The sequence below is a fragment of the Ammospiza nelsoni genome, chromosome 2 (genome assembly GCF_027579445.1).
Source record: "Ammospiza nelsoni isolate bAmmNel1 chromosome 2, bAmmNel1.pri, whole genome shotgun sequence".
In the NCBI taxonomy this organism is placed as follows: Eukaryota; Metazoa; Chordata; class Aves; order Passeriformes; family Passerellidae; genus Ammospiza; species Ammospiza nelsoni.
In genome coordinates this window covers 55,710,948-55,729,118 of record NC_080634.1, presented here as the reverse complement: position 1 = coordinate 55,729,118, position 18,171 = coordinate 55,710,948, and the positions used below count along the sequence as shown (strand labels likewise).

At 39.8% G+C, this 18,171-nt stretch overlaps 1 protein-coding gene across 1 annotated transcript in view; it reads right to left on the bottom strand.

Moving 5' to 3' along the window:
* Positions 1 to 2,925: 2,925 nt before the first annotated feature.
* Positions 2,926 to 18,171, bottom strand: part of ATP7B (ATPase copper transporting beta) — a 31,875-nt gene continuing 16,629 nt past the window's right edge. The window contains exons 11-22 of the mRNA XM_059493389.1: positions 17,355 to 17,509; positions 17,034 to 17,168; positions 15,973 to 16,167; positions 14,272 to 14,454; positions 12,570 to 12,720; positions 11,522 to 11,556; positions 11,192 to 11,321; positions 9,982 to 10,124; positions 7,930 to 8,133; positions 7,702 to 7,819; positions 6,828 to 6,930; positions 2,926 to 4,925 (exon numbers count right to left, since the gene is read on the bottom strand). Of these exons, the coding sequence (XP_059349372.1) occupies positions 4,661 to 4,925; positions 6,828 to 6,930; positions 7,702 to 7,819; positions 7,930 to 8,133; positions 9,982 to 10,124; positions 11,192 to 11,321; positions 11,522 to 11,556; positions 12,570 to 12,720; positions 14,272 to 14,454; positions 15,973 to 16,167; positions 17,034 to 17,168; positions 17,355 to 17,509 (1,817 nt within the window). The 3' untranslated portion in view covers positions 2,926 to 4,660. The remainder of the gene's footprint in view (positions 4,926 to 6,827; positions 6,931 to 7,701; positions 7,820 to 7,929; positions 8,134 to 9,981; positions 10,125 to 11,191; positions 11,322 to 11,521; positions 11,557 to 12,569; positions 12,721 to 14,271; positions 14,455 to 15,972; positions 16,168 to 17,033; positions 17,169 to 17,354; positions 17,510 to 18,171) is intronic.

The following is an 18,171-nucleotide window of genomic DNA, read 5'->3' as shown; positions in this document are numbered from 1 at the left end:
CCTGTGTCTGTCTGGGACTCACATGTGAGCAGGATGTTTTGTGCTTCACCACTTCTTTTGTTGTGACTCTCAAACCATTCCCCACTGAAAACCAACAGGCTTGCTGTTGGCATCTTAGTAGAGGATATTAAATCCGACATTTCGGTATTATCTGATTTCACATCCCTGCACACCATTGTATAATTTCACCACCTACTCATTCTTTTTCTTCACACACAAGTGCATTTAGAGAAAATATAATTGTTGAATGAGTACTTAGTCAGAGAAAGGTTGTAATCAGCTCAGATAGAAATCAGACAGCTTATTTGCTTGAAAAAAAGGGGAAAGGAGGAGGAAATTAAATGGAATAATTTCTTTCCTGTGAACTTAGGGCACCAAAAAATTGTGTGGCAAACTATAACAAGAGAAGAAAAACAACTGAAAAACTTAACAGGTAACAGTATTCCTGAGCTATTGCACTGAAAATAACAGGGAAGTCAAAGATCTGATTCATTTGATGTCTTCTGTGTTCATTAAAAAAGAATTTAAAAGTTACAACAAAAGACTCACAAAGTTTTCCCAGGGCAAAATAACTGGATGTCCCCTGTAAATCATCAGGTGTATCAACACTTACCATCAGAGAGGCAGCAACTGAGTCGTGCTGGGAGAACATGCACAATGCAGACACCTAAGAACAAAACTGGGATTTGAAAAGTTGCTCCATATTGTATTATCCAAAAAAATACTCAGTCCAAGGAAAGAGGACAAGTGTGGCACACTGCTAGCACCTCGGGCACTGAGCTTAGGGAGTCCACGAGTCCATCCTCTCAGGCACCTTCCTCCAGCTCTTTTGCTGCAGGGCCAGCACAGGCAGCAGCGCGGGGCAGGACCTCACCCTGCTGGGGCTGCAGGCACTGGGCCCGGTGGGGACAAGGACAGTTTGCAATTACATTGCATGCAGACATGCAAACACTGAGCTCCACCTCATACACCCCCCCTCAGTGAGACTGGGTGTGCACCAGGAGCTCAAGTTTAACAAGAGCACATGACCACAAGTGTTAGGACTGTCACCTCTATTTCTTTTTCTTGACTATGTATAACTATTCTAACTTTCTCATAGACATTTTTGCCTTGGAGGTGTTGGTTGATGAGAAGTTTAACATGACCCAGCAATGTGTGCTTGCAGCCCAGAAAGCCAGCCATATCCTGGGCTGCATCCAGAGCAGCATGACCAGAAGGGGAAAGGGAATTCTGCCTCTCTGCCCCACTCTGAGACCCCTCCTGGAGTGCTGCACCCAGCTCTGGGGCCCCCAGCACAAGAAGGACGTGGACCTGCTGGAACAGCTACAGAGGAGGGCATGAAGCTGATCAGAGGGCTGGAGAGCCTCTGCCATGAAGGCAGGCTGAGAGAGTTGGGGCTGTTCAGCCTGGAGAAAAGAAGGTTCCAAGGAGACCTTAGAGCTCCTTCCAGGGCCTAAATGGGGCTAAGAGAGAGCTGGAGAAGGACTTTTGACAAGGGCATGTAGTGATTAGACAAGGGGTATGGCTTCAAACTGACAGAGAGTAGGTTTGCATTAAATATTAGGAAGAAATTCTTTACTGTGAGGGTGGTGAGGCACAGCACAGGCTGCCCAGAGAAGTTGTGGATGCCCCCATCCCTGTTCAAAGACAGGTTGGATGGAGCTCTGAGTAACCCAGTCTAGTGGGAGGTGTCCCTGGAGAGTTGGAGACTTGGACTAGATGAATTCTAAGAACCATTTCAACCCTCACCATTCTATGATTCCAGGATTTATGCAAGTTTCACAGCCATTTAAAGCCTAAGACATTATGCAAATATAATGAGCAAAACTTATCCAGTTCATTTCAAGTATGAAATAAGTCAGGTTCTTCAGCACTTCTTGAAAACAGGATAGTGTGGTCAGTCCTCTACTCCAATAATTTTTGTTTCATACTACTTTCAGAGAAAAAAGAGAAAGCCCATCTGGGGAGAAGGTCAGGAGCTGGTGTAGGGCAGCTGCCTGCCCCACGGGAGGATTCACCTCTGACTAACACATTATCACCAAATATGCGCCTGATTGCCATCTGAAGAGACCCTCTCCGAAACATCTTCCAGTGCTCCACAATCTTTCCTGTTACATAGTTCCTCCCTAGTGACTAATCTAAATATTCTTTGGTTAAATAAGCCTATTATTTTCTTGTTCTATTCATCATGAACATAAAAGACACTGAAAAGATGAAAGGAACAAATTGTTCTCTTTCTATCTTGACACTTGTATTTCCTTATGGTATTCTGTAAGTAAAATTACTCAAATTCCATCAATCTTCTATTTCTCATTCTCATATACTTACATTCTCACGTTTTCTAGATTTCTGTTAAATCTCATTGCTCTTCTCTGAACTGTTTTTTCCTAACAAGCATGACATATAAAACTAGGCCTGCTATTTCAGCTGATGCCTCTCCAGAGCAGAACAGAATGAGGTATTTTGTCATATGGGTGATTCAATCTTTATACCTTTCTATGTTTATCTCCCTTTTGTAGGATCACTGTGTTGTTAGAATGGGTCACAAAATGAATGCCAGACAACTACCTGACCTTTTTCAGCTATGTTGGCCTTTAATTCCTCTCTGTTCTGTTTGCAAAGTTTCCTGGTTCTGTCCAATTCCCCAAGATGATTTTGAATCCTATTTCTCTTTAACATATTGGCAACCTCACCTGTCTCAACATGAAACAACACTGCCTCTTTTTCCCTCCTAAATATCCTGCCTAAAACAGATCACAAAGCAGTCACAAAACCTTGTGCATATGTACCCTGCAATCCAACAATCTCTCTTTATGCCCTTTTTATTCTGAACCCCTAAATTAAAAAAAAAAAAAAAAAAAAAAGAAAAAAAAAGATACACAGTCATCTGTTTAATTTTTTTTTTTTTTTAAAACCAAAGCACATTTTTACTGTAAGGACTGGTAAGAAAATACAGAATAGTAAAACTTCAGACCCTCTTTCCCATGGGGACATGCACCTAAGGCATGTTTGCAAAGTGTGTGTGCTGTGAAAGTAATCTCTACTTATAGAGAGTTTTAAAACTGATTTGTAATTATATTTAAGACAGTGCTGACAAAATGGGAAGACTCATCCAATGTTTTAAGAGCAATTCTTTTTCTCTCTGACTTGTTTTTCATTTTTACATTAGGAGAAGCAGGATTTGAACCCGTGTTAGAAACAGTTCTATATTTCAATCAATGAAAAGAAGTAATTATTTCATGTTGTTTAGCAAAGTATTTCCTCTTCTTTCAGTTTCTAAATTTGACTATAAAACTCTGCTTACATCAGAGTCCCACAGCTGGACAACACAGTGCTCAGGAACTGTGCACCAAAGCTGTTGATTCCTACTGTCCTGACTCTAAAAAGTGTTAAAGGGTGAATCTGACATCCACAGGGATGAAGTTACTGCAAGCTTTGGTAAAGATGTTAAAGCAAAAAAACGGGTGTCCAGTACTTTGATTTCTCATTGAAGTAAAGAGGGGAACTAAAACCAATGCAAAAAATAAATACAACTTTAAATTACAAATTTTCTTAGTTCAGGTCCTGTCATTTATTCATATGATTGCAAATAGAAGCCCACTTTAGGGCCATTTTTTCACCTTTATAATTTAAACTTCCAGCTGCATTTTAAGCAACCAGCAAGCTGGGGTTAAGTTATGCAATAATCTCACCCTGTTCAGCTACACTGGAGTCACACCAGTGCTAGTTCTGCTCAGTCATGCCAAGGTAAATACCACCTTTGCTCACACTGGCATAAATTCTTCACTCTGTCAGAGGAAAGAGACAGACAACTGCCCAACTCTGAGGAGCTCCCTGGGGTCCAGCAAGGTATCTTGGATAACTGGGACCAGGAACTGTTCTGCTTTATGGATTTCAATTGGAATGGAAAGGTTCCTGGTGACTTAAAGGAGGTGTCCCAAACAGGAATATCTGTAAACATAATGATAACTCATAGAAGATCTCTTGTGCAAGAAAAAGGGGAAAGGGGCTCATATGGAGCAAAAGAGAAAATCAAAGAGAGCAGTAGAAATGTACATCAAAAGTATGCAATACCTCAAAGCAGTGAAAATCTTTGATAAAGACCTTTCAGAGAGTTGAAGCAGGTGAGATAACAAAGCATTTTTGGTCCCAGGATATTCCATGAATCCTAAATACAAAGTGTTCTCACAGTGACATGATTAGTTAGAATTCTGTGTAAAAATTCAAATTCTGACCACAGAGTTCTTTATGCCATTGCTAATTTCATTTAGTCACAAATTAATATTTGGCAGCTCTGAAAATACTCTGTATTGTGTTGAAGTAATGAAGTTTGAAAGAGTGAAAAGTATGAAATTTGGTTCCTAGCAAAGAGTCACAGAGAAACTCTTTCAGACTCTGCAAATTACAATTTTACATTATTTCACTAAATGCTGTGTGCAAACAAGCCAGTTCATTACAGTGGCACAGATTATTTCCATAACCAGAAATAACTGGTGACCTGAAAAAATCCACAATCCATAGAACCCAACGCTGAGCTGAGCTGCAATTGCCTTACGAGCTGAAGGAATACTTCACTTACAACACTGAAGCTGCTGATGAAATAAGTCAGTGCCTTCCCTGGCTGGGGAGGAGGAACATTTCCCCCTGCACTCAGAGTCCTTCAGATGTACTGCTCCTCATCCGCCCCGTTTATGAGCAATGACCACTTGCCCCCTTCCTCCTGGATGAAGCCATTGCATCTGGGCAGCCTGTCTGAAGCCAAGGAGGAGAGGGACACTTGGCTTGTCTGGTCCCAAGGAGATGGTTTGGAAGAGTCCCTCCTCCTATCATCCATTCCAATGTGAACACTGATTTGAGAAGGAGTGAGTGGCTTCATGCGGCCTTGAGCTTGTGCTTCGTAACTTTCTGTGTCTGGCTTCTTGTAACTGAGAAAGAGAAAGAGAAAAGATATTTACAACAAGAGGTCAATGTGTAGAAGCATCTGGCACTGGAACAAATCAGAAACTTCTGATAACCTAAATGTATTGAAAGTGTTTATATAGAAAAAATAACTTTATAGATTAATTATATATGTTTAAATTAAATTTCCTATCTAATAGCTCACAATTAATTTAAAATGTGTGGTGCCTAGAGGTTTAAGGGTCTCAAAAATCAGTTACAGAATAGTAATTTTTATTACTACTTGAATTTTGAGCCTGCCAATTCTCTCAAGCCAAGACAAGCACAGAAGGATAGGGGAGGATGATGGGGAAATGCAGAACACTCCTCAAGATGTTTCTGATCTGAGTTTTCAGTCATTCAAGACCACATACCACTGATTGAGCACTCTTCTGTTGCATTTAGGGACATGGTTTAGTGGTGGTGCCAGGTTAAAGGGTGGACTTAATGATCTTAAAGGTCTTTTCCAACCCAGATTATTCTATGATTCCATGCACTTCAGGCACAGTGTTATATAGCTAAGAGTACTCATCACATGGATTTAAAACATTTAAATAATAAAAGAGAGGGGCTCTCAAAGTGAGGTTCTTTAATAAACATCATGAGTTTGCTGAATTATTAGAATGTTCTATACCTTCTAAGACAATTGCAGGTAAATGGACTGAATCACACAAAAATCACTTTCTGATTCAATGCATACTAAGTCAAATCCCAGAAATGGCAAGGATGTGTGGTCTTCTTCACATATATATATGTGCACCATTGTGTTCCTTGGAACATGAAGCTCTATTCACCTCATCTGAGGCTTCAAGAAAGATTATTGTCCTAAAATGTATACTGTAAGAGAGCTTCCATAAGTCTGAAGCCAAATATTTTTAGGGGGTTCTCAATATCTACCTAAAATGGTGTGTGACACTTAATGAAATTGGCACAAGGTCAAAAGAAATGGGAGAAATTAAGGAATCCTGTTATAAAAATGTCTCATCCTTTGGATAACTATACACTGAAACCTTTTAGGATGAAAATCCTGTAGTGGTAGGGCTGACTCTGCAAACAGACATGTATGTATGTAATTTGTATTTATATTGTGATCTCATTGAGCATTTGCAGGATTAGAAACATGATGTAGGAACAGATTTCCCATATTTGGAACATTAGTTTATACTATACTGTACCGTACTATACTGTAACATACAGGAGACCCCAGCTACAGTAAAAATATGTGAAGGTTTGGATCAATTTCCGACACCATAAAAAGTCTTATTCTTGAAAGGTGTTTGCTTTCTATGCTGTTAAGAAGAAGATGTCCACTGTAACTGCCAAAAAGGGTACCCAAAAAATGTAGTGTTAAAATGAATAGAACTTGAAAAATCTTGTTGTAGATCAGAAACTGGTTTGCTTCCAAAAGAATAGAGAGATGCCTTATCTACAGCAAGGTGCAAAAGAATAAATACACTGCTTCCCTGTTTCTCTCTGGCTAACTTAAATAGACAAAAATAATAACCAAACAGGTACAAATATTTTTTTTCAAAAATCTATTGTTACCTTATGGAGAATTATCTTTCCAACTAGTTGTTCACTTGATATTCACAGCAAAACCTCCTGATCATTACTTTACTTGGTATTGAACTAGATCTCCACCACATGGTCCCAGGGGACATCCAGTCACACTTTTAGCTGCTAGTTAAAGCACACTGCATACTCTCTTAGTCCAGGTAAGTTCATAATAGTGACACCTGTCTCTTTTGGAGCCAAGGATCAGACAGAGCAATCCCAAGCTAATGGACTTCCAGGGACTTTTAGATGTAGAAAGCCCAAAGGGTGTCTCACTTGAGCCCCAGCCTCAGTACTGCCACAGCTCCCCAGCTGATAAACACAAGACAACTTGCCATTTCAGCTGCAATGAAGACAGCAGGACAGACACAGAAGAAGCTGCCATTGCAGCTGACCCCATCCAAGGCTGAAGCACGAGACCAACAGGCATGAACACACCTAGGGAAAAAAACACATGGACATGAGCCAGAGCTGCTCATCCCAGCACAGGCATTTCCACCCCTGCATAGCACAGAACAGATCAGCAGGTCTACAACACAGCTGCTGAGACCTCCAGAAACACAACTGGTTCATTATATGTATTTACTCACTCATTACTAAACATGTCCCTTCCATTGCAAGGGATGACCATTGCACCCATACAGGTACAAGACTGCAGCCACAGGGCAAGACTATTTGTCCTTTCCAGGTATTCTGCACATATGAAACACAGCAAAGGAAACAGAAAGACGTGGCAGTAGTACAGGAAAAGGAGGGAGAAGTTACTCATAAACAAAACAAGGAATACTTGAAGTAAGTTTTAAGTGGGAATTTAGAGCATGAGAAAATGTGTGACAGAGGCATAAAGACTACAAGCAGTAGGAGAGAATATGTGTGATTAAGGGCAAATAAAAGAGGGAGCACCCAAAAGTAAGATGGCACATCTGATTAGAGCTGGGTTTGAATATACAGGAACTAATCCCCAAGTATCACTATATAAAGTAAGAGCATAGTTTTAATTTCATCTAGAAGTATTTCTTCCTTAGAGGCAAGCAAAAAAAAAAAAAAAAAAGAATGTATTGTGTATCAATTTCACCCTCCTCCTACCAAATTTTAAATAATCTAGGAACTTGGTTTTGGTTCCTTGAGCAGGTAAGCAAATCCTGTAAGAGGCACCACAGAGACCAACTGTGCTGCTGTCTGACAAGCTGAGCTCTTGCAGTCACATACCTGCTGCTATGGGTATTCCAAGAAGATTATAAATTAAGGCAAGAATCAGATTTATTCGTATTCTTCGAACTGTTCTCTTGGATAAGTGAATACTGGCAACTACATCCAGCAAATCATTCTGCAAGACAGAAGAGCACTGAAAGTTTTCCACATGCAGTCTTCAGAAAACTAAACCAAAATGAGGAGTGTGAGCGATAAAAGCGGACAGGCCAAAACTGTAGTGCTCACTCGAATAAGAACAACATCTGCAGCTTCAATGGCAACATCGGTGCCCGTTCCAATTGCAATTCCAACATCAGCCTTGGCTAGTGCAGGGGAATCGTTGACTCCATCACCAACCATTGCAACCTTCTTCTTTCCATTTTGGAGCTCCTGGACCTTTGCAACCTTGTGAGAAGGAAGAACCTCTGCAAAGACTTTTTTGATCCCAACCTACGTACAAAGAAAGACAGCCCGTGTTGGTGACACGCTTCATGCTGGAAGGCAGAGCCCTTTGGTGTTCTAGGTGAAGGGGCAAACAGGAATATCAACCAAACTGATTCTGGTGAAGTCAACATTTGCAGGCTACACAGAAAACTGAAGAGCAACATACCTTTGGCATAAGAACAGGATTGATAACAGCACCCTCCTATAGCAGAGACGCTGGCAAACCATACTCTGCCCTTCACATCAAGCCCTGCATGACTTCTGGAGCTCCACTGCCCCAGCAATAAAGATTTGTCTTTTAAATACCTTCAGGAGAGGTGACTCCACCACTTCCCTTGGTCCTGCTGGCCACACTATTGCTGATCCAGGCCAGGATGCCACTGGCCTTCTTGGCTACCTGGGCACACTCTGGCTCGTGTTCAGCTGCTACTGACCAGCACCCCCAGGTCCTTTTCTGCTGAGCAGCTTTTCAGCCCCTCTGCCCCCACCCAGCCTGCAGGGCTGCAGGGGCTGTTGTGACCCAAGTGCAGGACTTGATACTTCACCTTTTTGAACCTCACACACCTGGCCTCAGCCCATCAATCCAGGCTGTGCAGAACCCTCTGCAGAGCCTTCAAGCAGATAATGCAACACACGAACCATGTATGATCAAGCAGTTACAGCAGAGGAAACGCAGAGACAAGAAGTATGTGCAGGTCTCAGGGAAATTATAAAAATGAAGCAAATGGCTGGCTAAGTGCTTCTACCCATCCACATAGTAACTTGTGTGGAGTTGCTAGCAATGGCTCTACTGTTGTAGTAGAAAAACAGATGAATATATTAAATAGTGCTGGGATAATGCCCTTTGTTTGGCTGCCTCACCAGGCAGAAACAGCTTTTCAACATATAAGATACAAGCTCTCTTTTAACCTTTTAAAAAGTAACATTTTAAAACGTTTCAAAAACTGTTTATATTTTTTTTCCATTGTAAAGAATGTTCCAAAAATTCAATGAAAATGTAGGCTGACACAAAATAAGCTTGTTTAGAACATTCATCTCTGTTCCTGGAACCATAAATTCAAGCTTGTTTCTGAAAACTTTTTTCCTTGATGAAGAAAATTGGTTGGGAAAGCACTTTATCATAACTGAACACAAAAGCAAAAGTGTAAAAGCCAGAAGGAGGAGGATTAAAGCATCACATGGAGAAACAAAACAGACCTCAGAGCACAGAAGAGCATGCATAGCACAATGGTGGCTGAGTCAGCTGTGTGGTGGGATACCTGAGGAAAGTGAAGTGGCACATGGTAAGAGGTTAGAAGTAGACCAACACAAAGGGAAAGAAGGAAAGGAAGATTGAGAGGGTGGAAACATAGCAAGGTAGAGTAAGAATCTGACTTTTCATTTATAGTTTGCCATGGGGAAAAATATGAACCCAACCTCCTTTAGACTGCTATGCTTCTTAGCAATAATTCATATTGTTTTGTTACCATTTAAGATAATGAAAAATCCACACTGTGGACTCCCTGACTGACCAGGACTGGATCTTCAACGATCACTAACCAAAGAGGCCTGCCTTTCAGTGAAGGGAAACAGGAGACTTCAGTTCAGCAACCAATTACTGCAAGAAACTTCATTACTCTGGAGAAGTACTGACTGCATGTCTACAGTGGGATCTTAACATAGCCACTGCCCTCTACTGTGCCATAGCACTTGACCTGATTTTCAATCCAGTTCAAGAAAAAATTGTCTTCATTTAATATATCCAGGGAAACCACAGTTTCAGGGAAACTGAAGCTCCTGCTTCAAATTCACTGGGGCAAGCAGGAGTTCCAGAACCTCATCATGTAGCTTTTTGAACCACAGAGAAGCAGATACCTGAGTAGCAATGGCTTTTGCAGTTTTCCTGTTGTCCCCCGTTATGAGCACCACGTCTATTCCCATGCTCTGCAGCGTGTGCACAGCAAGGGCTGCCTCCTGCTTGACAGTGTCTGCTATGGCGATCATTCCACACAACGCACCTGCACCAATGGAAACATCCTCCGTCAGAGAGAGCTGTGGGAGGCAAAGTGGCACCAAGAGAACAGAGCTCCCCCTCCATCCCACTGTGGCAGCTTGTGAAATAACACATTCTGAGCCACATTGACACTTGTGTCTGCAGCTCTCTCACTTATGGTCTCTTCTTCTTATCATTTCCCTGTTTCAGATATTTAGGGATCAGGAAGATGAGGAGGAAAGTAGCTTTTAAACAAGCCTGACTTCTATGTTTTATGGCATGGACAAATATGATAGTTGGTCAGAGAAAGTGTTGGTATTTGTGCTCAGGTCAGATGTTAAAGCCACTCGTCCAAGAGGAAGCATATAGAGTCTGGTTTTATGTCTCCTAGTCTTTCAGGGTGGAATCTCTACTAGAATTAATTACTTTCATTGAGAAGTCTTGCATCTGCCTTCCAGTACATTGGCTCAAAGGTGCATCCATACTTCCTTCACAAGCAAATGCCTTTCAAAACTGCTCTCTAGGGGCACCAAGAATATTTGTTCAGTAAATGAATCATTAGCCTAATTTCAAGATCACAGGTGTGCTGGCAATCTGTCACCATTGTAATCATTTCTCATATCAATGTATTGTCTGGGATCTCTTTTTGCATGGTAAAGAACAGAACCCCACTGGCAAAACTCACTTGACTGATCTAATGAGCCACCATGTTTATTCATGCATGTTTATTTATGCATGTTTTGAAACCAGTGTTGTGATAGGTTGGTAAACGATCCTTAACTGATATAAATTAAGAATTGGACATGGCACCATATTGGCACTGCTTGTTTGAACAATGATCCTAGACAACAGTGGGTACAGAAATTAATTCTTAAATAAAAACCTACACAACAAAACCTTATAAACACTGTTCAGTGGTAAAAGCTTCTTTTAAGAACACCTTGATACTTCACAGTACACAAGCAGTTCTGCACTAAAAGATTAATAGTTTCTTAACACTAAGCCAGCGATCAACTGCTTCAGATTGTTTTCATCTGTTCTGCAGTAGGATTGACTCATACTTGCTAAGTCACTCAAAGCAAGAGCAGTTACCATCTATAGCCACTAGTATGGCAGTCTGTCCTTTCATTTCATGGTTTGTCATTGCATCATTCACATCATTTGCAATATTCAAGCCATTGCGTCGCATCCACTCACGATTTCCAATCAACACCGAGTATTTCTGAGAAGCTGATGGACCTTTGTGCACAGACAAAAAGAAAAATGAGCATCTCAAAAGCAGTGTACACAAGCAGAGATATTTGAGAAAGACAAGTTAGGTGGAGGCACTGCCTGAAGACAGCCTGATAAAAGTTTTCTCTTTCAAGATTCACTCTGTGCCTCTTTACACACAAAACTGTGTCATGGACTTAATGGAAGCACTTGCTCGTGTTTGCCTTTGTCAGCTGGCATTGTTTCTCTGAATAAGCACAGTACACACATTTAGTTAATGCCATCCTGCTTTGTTCTCACAACTAATGACTTTCAAATATAAAAGCTATTTTTGACAAGAAAAAAGTAGTGTAGTTCTGACAAACAATGCACCTCATTATGAATCCAATCCAACTTCACAAGAACCATATAAGCAGGTGAGAAAATATTACATTAGCACCATTCACAAATGGCACAGTTCTGATGATTGAAGTTCTCATTCTATTTAATTCTTCTAAGAGCTTTCTCATAAAGGTCAAGAGCACCACAGCCTTCTGAAGAGAACTGATGAGCTTCTTAAGGAAGGCTTTAAATACCTTTTCTTTCTCTCCTACACTACAAAATAGCAAATTGGCATCCAGAGAATCTGAAACACACCTGAATTTTATTAGCCTAATCAAAGCTATCAGGCACTAAAATAAGTTTTCAGATATAGCACATTTTGTTTTGCATCTGCTGTATAGGTTTGAGTTTGTTTTTTTTTTTTTTAATTAAGTGCTTTGAGAGGTATATGAATAGGAGACAAAAGGTCCAAGTTAATATGGAACTTAAGAGTAGGATGTAAAAGTTGCAGTAAGATAATATATGTTAAAAGCAACTGCTTTAAATGGGAAGATAATGCAAACTTTGCTGCCTGCTGGACCATTTTTCTGTCCAAAAGGAACATTACTGGGTATGCCTTTATTGTCCATGTATTGTATAGAATTTTCAAGTACTCATCACTATACCTAATTCTCAATTAAGTTTCTGAATTGCAGAGAGAGATCAAGAGTTGTGGAGAGAGCTTCAATTTTCATTAAAGCACATTTTTGTCCCTCCTGTTCTTTGCCTTCTTCTGCCCCATGTCCACCTTTCTTTTGTACATAGCTTGGTAGGTGGTCAGTGCTGTTGGTTCATTCTCCCCCACATTGCAGCTGGCACAAAGGGCAGCACAGGGCAGATAATCACTTACCTTGTGGTTCCAAGAGTGGGATAACTCCATCATCTCCCAGAGGAGCACTGCTGTCCCCAGTCCTGTTAGCATCCAGCTTATTGGGAGCTTCCTCAGCTGTGCCAAGGACGGCCTCAACTCCTCCGACCTTGCAGCTGATACCACAGCCTGGGACTGCCTGGAAGTCGGTGCAGTATCCCAGGCTCTCAGTGCCAAGCTCCTGAAGATGTAACCAGAGGCCACCATCAATCTGTGCTGCCCATGTGGGGTACAAACATTAGATAACTCTTGCCAAAAAGAGGCCTCATTCCTCCCCTTGGCAATGACTGACCAACTGAAAACTAGCCTGGAGTATCAGTAGCACAGAACTAAAAATAAGGATGCTCTGGGTGTGCTGTGGCTTAGACTTCTAGAAAGGGGCAGCCATACAGATCACAGCCAGGTCTCAGCCCTAGCAGCAGCAAACCACAAAGAACAGCTTTTTCTGGTAGTTCAAGGATGAAAAAATTAGATTGGTGGTTCATTACTTTAGCCAAGACTAGGAATGAAAAAGAAATATTTCAACATTAAGCCACTCAGCTTACAAATGAGGCAACTTCTAATTAACCTCACAGACATCTGCCTGTGGTGGATCAGACCTTTTTGTAGATATGTAAGAGTACAGTGAAAAACTGTATCTGATTCCTGGAGGGATCTGTCTGGATGTTAGGGAAACTAGGTTTTTCTGTTGACTTAGGGAGAGATACCAGTGAGTACCTTCAAGATGAGATAAAGGGATTATCAGGACCCTAAAAGCTACAAAAAAATTTGAGAAAATATTAATTTGTAAATAAGTTATTCTCGGTTGTCTCTGAAAGCTGGAACTACATGTAGCTCTCTGTGATCTTAAAACACAGGGATGACAAGGCAGGAGGTAAGAACATCAGCCAACGTTATAGCAGTACAATTCATATAAGCCATGATCCAGTAATAACTTCTTCATGGGATGACTACAAAACAGTCAGGGTACTAAAACAAATTTTAAATTAAAAATGTAAAACACAGGAAAGGCAATTGGTTTGTTGCTTAAATTCTCTTTTTCCTTCTAAATTTATGTTTTTACTTCTAAATTTTATCACTGAAAGATCTAGCAAATTTGATATATTTTTAAAACTATTTTTCCCTAAATCAATTAATGATTTTTCTTAGCAGACATAAATTGTTTATTTACATAGGCTTCCTATTTTCACTGTGACTTGTGTTTTACTTCTCCCTGAAGCTTGAGGAACACATGACATATATAAATGACCTCTGAGGACATGTAAAATTTACAAAGACTTGAGTCATTGATCAATTCATTTGTGAAACTCGCAAATATTACAGTTTAATATTCAAGCTTCAAAGCCTTTTGAAGCTAATTTATTCAGATGAGCAAGTGACTAATAGAAGTGACTATAGTCAGATAATATAAATGTCATCACACACATTTGCTTCATGATGTTATTTTAAGTATAAGTATTCCTCCTGCATATATTCCTTATTTTCTCTTTAGTTCAAGATAAACTTAGCGAGATCTTCCTTCAGAACTCCACATTGTTCCCAGAAAAGCACAGCTTAGATAAACACTGTCTGGTAATGTCCAGAGCAAGCTGCACCACCATGCAATCTCCCAGATTTCCAGTCTGTTACTGTTCAGGCAGGCTCTTTCCTCTGGAACCTGATCATTTTATACAACATTGCTGCATTTTCACTGATGCCTTCAGGCCCTGGATGAAATAGGAAGGCTAAGTACCTCTTTGCAGTATTTAGTGACAGCCATTCCTAAAGGATGCTCGCTGCTGGCCTCTGCTGTACCAACAACAGCCAGCACCTTCTTCAGGGGCAGCACACCTGTGTCTCCCATCAAAAGCACCCTCATGACTTTAGGAACTCCACAGGTGATGGTCCCAGTTTTATCAAACATCACAGTCTTGATCTGCAAGAAAGAAATACAGTTACTGCCTAAACCCTGCAAGTGCAGGGGTGCTGGTATGTTTATGGCACAAAAATACAGTCAAGACTTTAATGAACAGTTAACTATAGCCACACAAAGACAGAATAAATCTACAGAAGCAGGGATTCCTCTAGATACCTTGAATTATCTGTACAGCAGATAACTCCTTATGCTTTCTTATTAATTCCTCATAAAGCTACAAGATCATCCTGTGTCCATATCAGGATTCCAGGCAACAGTGTAGGACTGAGATGCATACACAAAGGACAGAACATGCATTCACATGCAGGAGTCACATAATGGCACCTTAATCACTTTTACCACAAGGTATGTGATGCAAAGAGGGCTTTTTGAATGCAGTTCTAATCAACAATGACACTGAGGAAAGGGTACTCCGGAAGTGTTTTGGTCATAAAGAAGATGTAAAGGGTGCAAGAAGTTCAAGAAACGATAACCTAAGCAAAATTGATGTCATGCTATTCACCAAATTCAGCCATGAATTGTCAGCCAGGCCAATGGGTCTTGAGGAATCAGAAATGAAGCAAAAAACAGAGCCCCACATAGACTGGAACTCAAAGATAAAATAAATTCTAATCCTGAAAATAAACACAGCAGAAAGAAACACAAACTCCACAAACTTAGCAAAGTAGGCACTTATTCCATATCCAACTAACCAACACACCAACCTTGCAGAATCACAGAGGTCACCTAATTTTCAAAGCCCTGACCATAGCCTTGCTTGGATCCAAAAAGTAAAAACTTCCCGCCTTAATTAGCAGTCTTTTTTATATTTTCCAAGAGACTTGGAAAAACTTGTGATCCTTGGAAAAACTTGTGATCAAGTAATAACAAGAATTATCAGTCTGATTAACTTGCTGTTACCATCCTCCTTCCTTAAAATGTTCTGCATATGTCTAATATACCCCATCACAGTGTGGTTTTGATTCATTTTCTTTCCAGTGGCTGTGGACATGTCAAACCTCTTTCTCCTTCAGCCTCTTCCTCCTCTTTGAATAATTTTTGTGTCTTTGAAGGTTTTTTTCTGCCTCCCTTCTGTCTTTTTTGTCTATACACTAAAACAACTTCAAATAATTTTTTTTTCCTTCATTTAAAATTTTTAACTGCAGATCATGAACAACATGCATTTCATGAAAGGTCTCAGAGGAAAGAAAAAACTCAGTGGATTATTGGCTCTTTTGCAGAAGAGGATTAGCATGAAGAAGATTGCCATGAAGAGGATTATCAAACTCACAGTCATGAGATTGTAAGGTATGTTGGCTCTCAACACTTTGCTATGACTACTTTGAAGAAGGTTCATTTTATCTTCTTAATCTCAATAAGCAGCAATCAATTAAAGAAAAAAAAAAGGACCAAAAAAAAAAAAGAAGGAACAACTTTCCACCATCTTTCTTTGAACATGCAGAATTTCCTGGGGAATGATTATATTTCATATAGCAATATCTAGGTAAGCTACAAAAGTACAGAATGAACTGTATTAACCTGATGTGCCATTTCCAGGGGTTTTCCACCTTTGATGAGAATTCCATTCTGTGCAGCCACTCCTGTGCCCACCATTACAGCTGTGGGGGTAGCCAGGCCTAAAGAGCAAGGGCATGCAATGCTCAGCACAGTGATTGAGGTTTGAAACGCAAACCTCAGTATTATTTCAGCTTTTGAAATGTTTTTGCTCTGATTCTGCAAGAAGAAGGAAGAGACGGGGGGAAAATGAAAGAAAGATATGTAAGAATGCCGACAGCAGATAACATAGATGTACAATCAATCACAGTCATTTCAGGAAACACATTTATCTGGAAAACTTCAGTATAGGAAATCAATCTATTATTGTTACTGTAATGCTAAAGAAAGGTCAATGTTATGAATTGTTTATTTTCTAGATTTTTTGCTGCTCAAGCATACAAATGTTTGTTTCTGCTCTGAGTCTCCCGGATGTCACATAACTTGTGGGAATTTCCTTTAAAGCTTAGCAAAGGAGAATGCTATTTCCAGATACACAGACTCTCCCCCAGTTGCTGAGCATAGAAAATACACATCCTAAAGATAACAGAAGCTCAGCTTCTTTCTCAAGCCAAAACCACTATCTGCCATCAGAAACGGGAATGCCCACAAAAATTTCAGACATAACAGGAATGGCTCAGCTCCTTGCAATGCAGCTATAGATAATGTTTAGCCCAGAAATGCTGTGAATAATTTCCATTTGTAAGAACCCCACACAGAACTAAAGGGTAAATGCAAAAATATATTTATACCTGAAGAGAGATTTTAAATAGCATCATTATCTGCTCTGTGTAGAAAACACCATGTTTAACAGAAGTATTTACAGAATATTCTGGGTTGGAAGGAACTCACAAGGATCATCAAGTCCAACTCTTAAAGTAAAAGGCCCATAGAAGGATTGAACCCACAAACTTGGCGTTATTATCTAACCAACTGAGCTCCTCTCAGGGTGATTATAGCATCAAACCTCACATAGAAAAAGCATCTTAATTACATTGGAAGATATCCCAACACAAAAATCCAGTTATAATAATAAAACTACTTACAGGAAAATATTTTTTAATAATATCAAAGTTTACAAAACCAATTGTGATCCATGCTATCAATGTCACAGTTGAAATGATGATGATAAATGGAACAAAGTATCCACTAAATTTATCTGCCAGTTGCTGGATAGGTGCCTATAAAAAATAAACCCAGTTATTTGCATGTTTGTGGTTGAAACACATAAATATGCAGAGTTGATGAAAATACACAATAGTTCTGGAAAAACACAGTTTGCTGAAGTATATAAGTATCAAAACATATATTCTTTTTATTATTCAATCAAAAGCTGGGATCAAGGTTTTCTTCTCCATTATTTTTACCTTTGACATTTGAGCTTCTTCCACCAATTTCACAATCTGTGCCAGAGTGGTATCACTACCAACATGAGTTGCATTAACAAGAAGTGAGCCATATGTATTTATAGAACCAGCAATCACTGTGCTCCCAGGCTTTTTTATGACTGGCATAGGTTCCCCTGGAAAGAAAAGGTAAGAATAAATGAGCCAATACCCCTAAAAGCATAATCCATTAGCACACAGCTCATTCTGTATTAGCAAAATCAGTAGGCTATGCAATAATGACCAGAAATCACATACTGGCTATCTCTGACTGGTGAAGACAGGGATAGGTAGTGTTATATTTTTATAAAACTTTTTATAGGATTAATTTCAAAGGAAATGATGTTTCCTTGATCATAACTTTTCAGTAAACCATCCCCCAAAAGGGCAAGGAACACATTGGTTGGAAAAAGTCCTTCCAGGAATTTCTCCAGTAACACCTTGTATAGCAAGGGGAGTTTGAGAAATCTGTTTTTATCTCCATGACCCTGAGTTTTCAAAGACCAGAAAGTTTTTCTGTGGAAAAGCTCCTGTTCTCCTGCTACCTCTGCATGAATACTAGCTCTAGAACATCTTTATTTTCTCTATTTTTAGTGGTAGTGATAACAACTGATTCCCTGAAGCTAAAAGAGTCCCTGTTCCCAACTAGAACAAGTAATCCAATGCCAATGCAAATTTTTATATCTTTTACTTTATTTGTAAGAATTGTACAATGCATTGAATCCTTACTATATTTACAAAATGAAATTAAAATTTCAGAAGATGTAAAAATGTCCTGTGACCCTTAATAAACATGAAA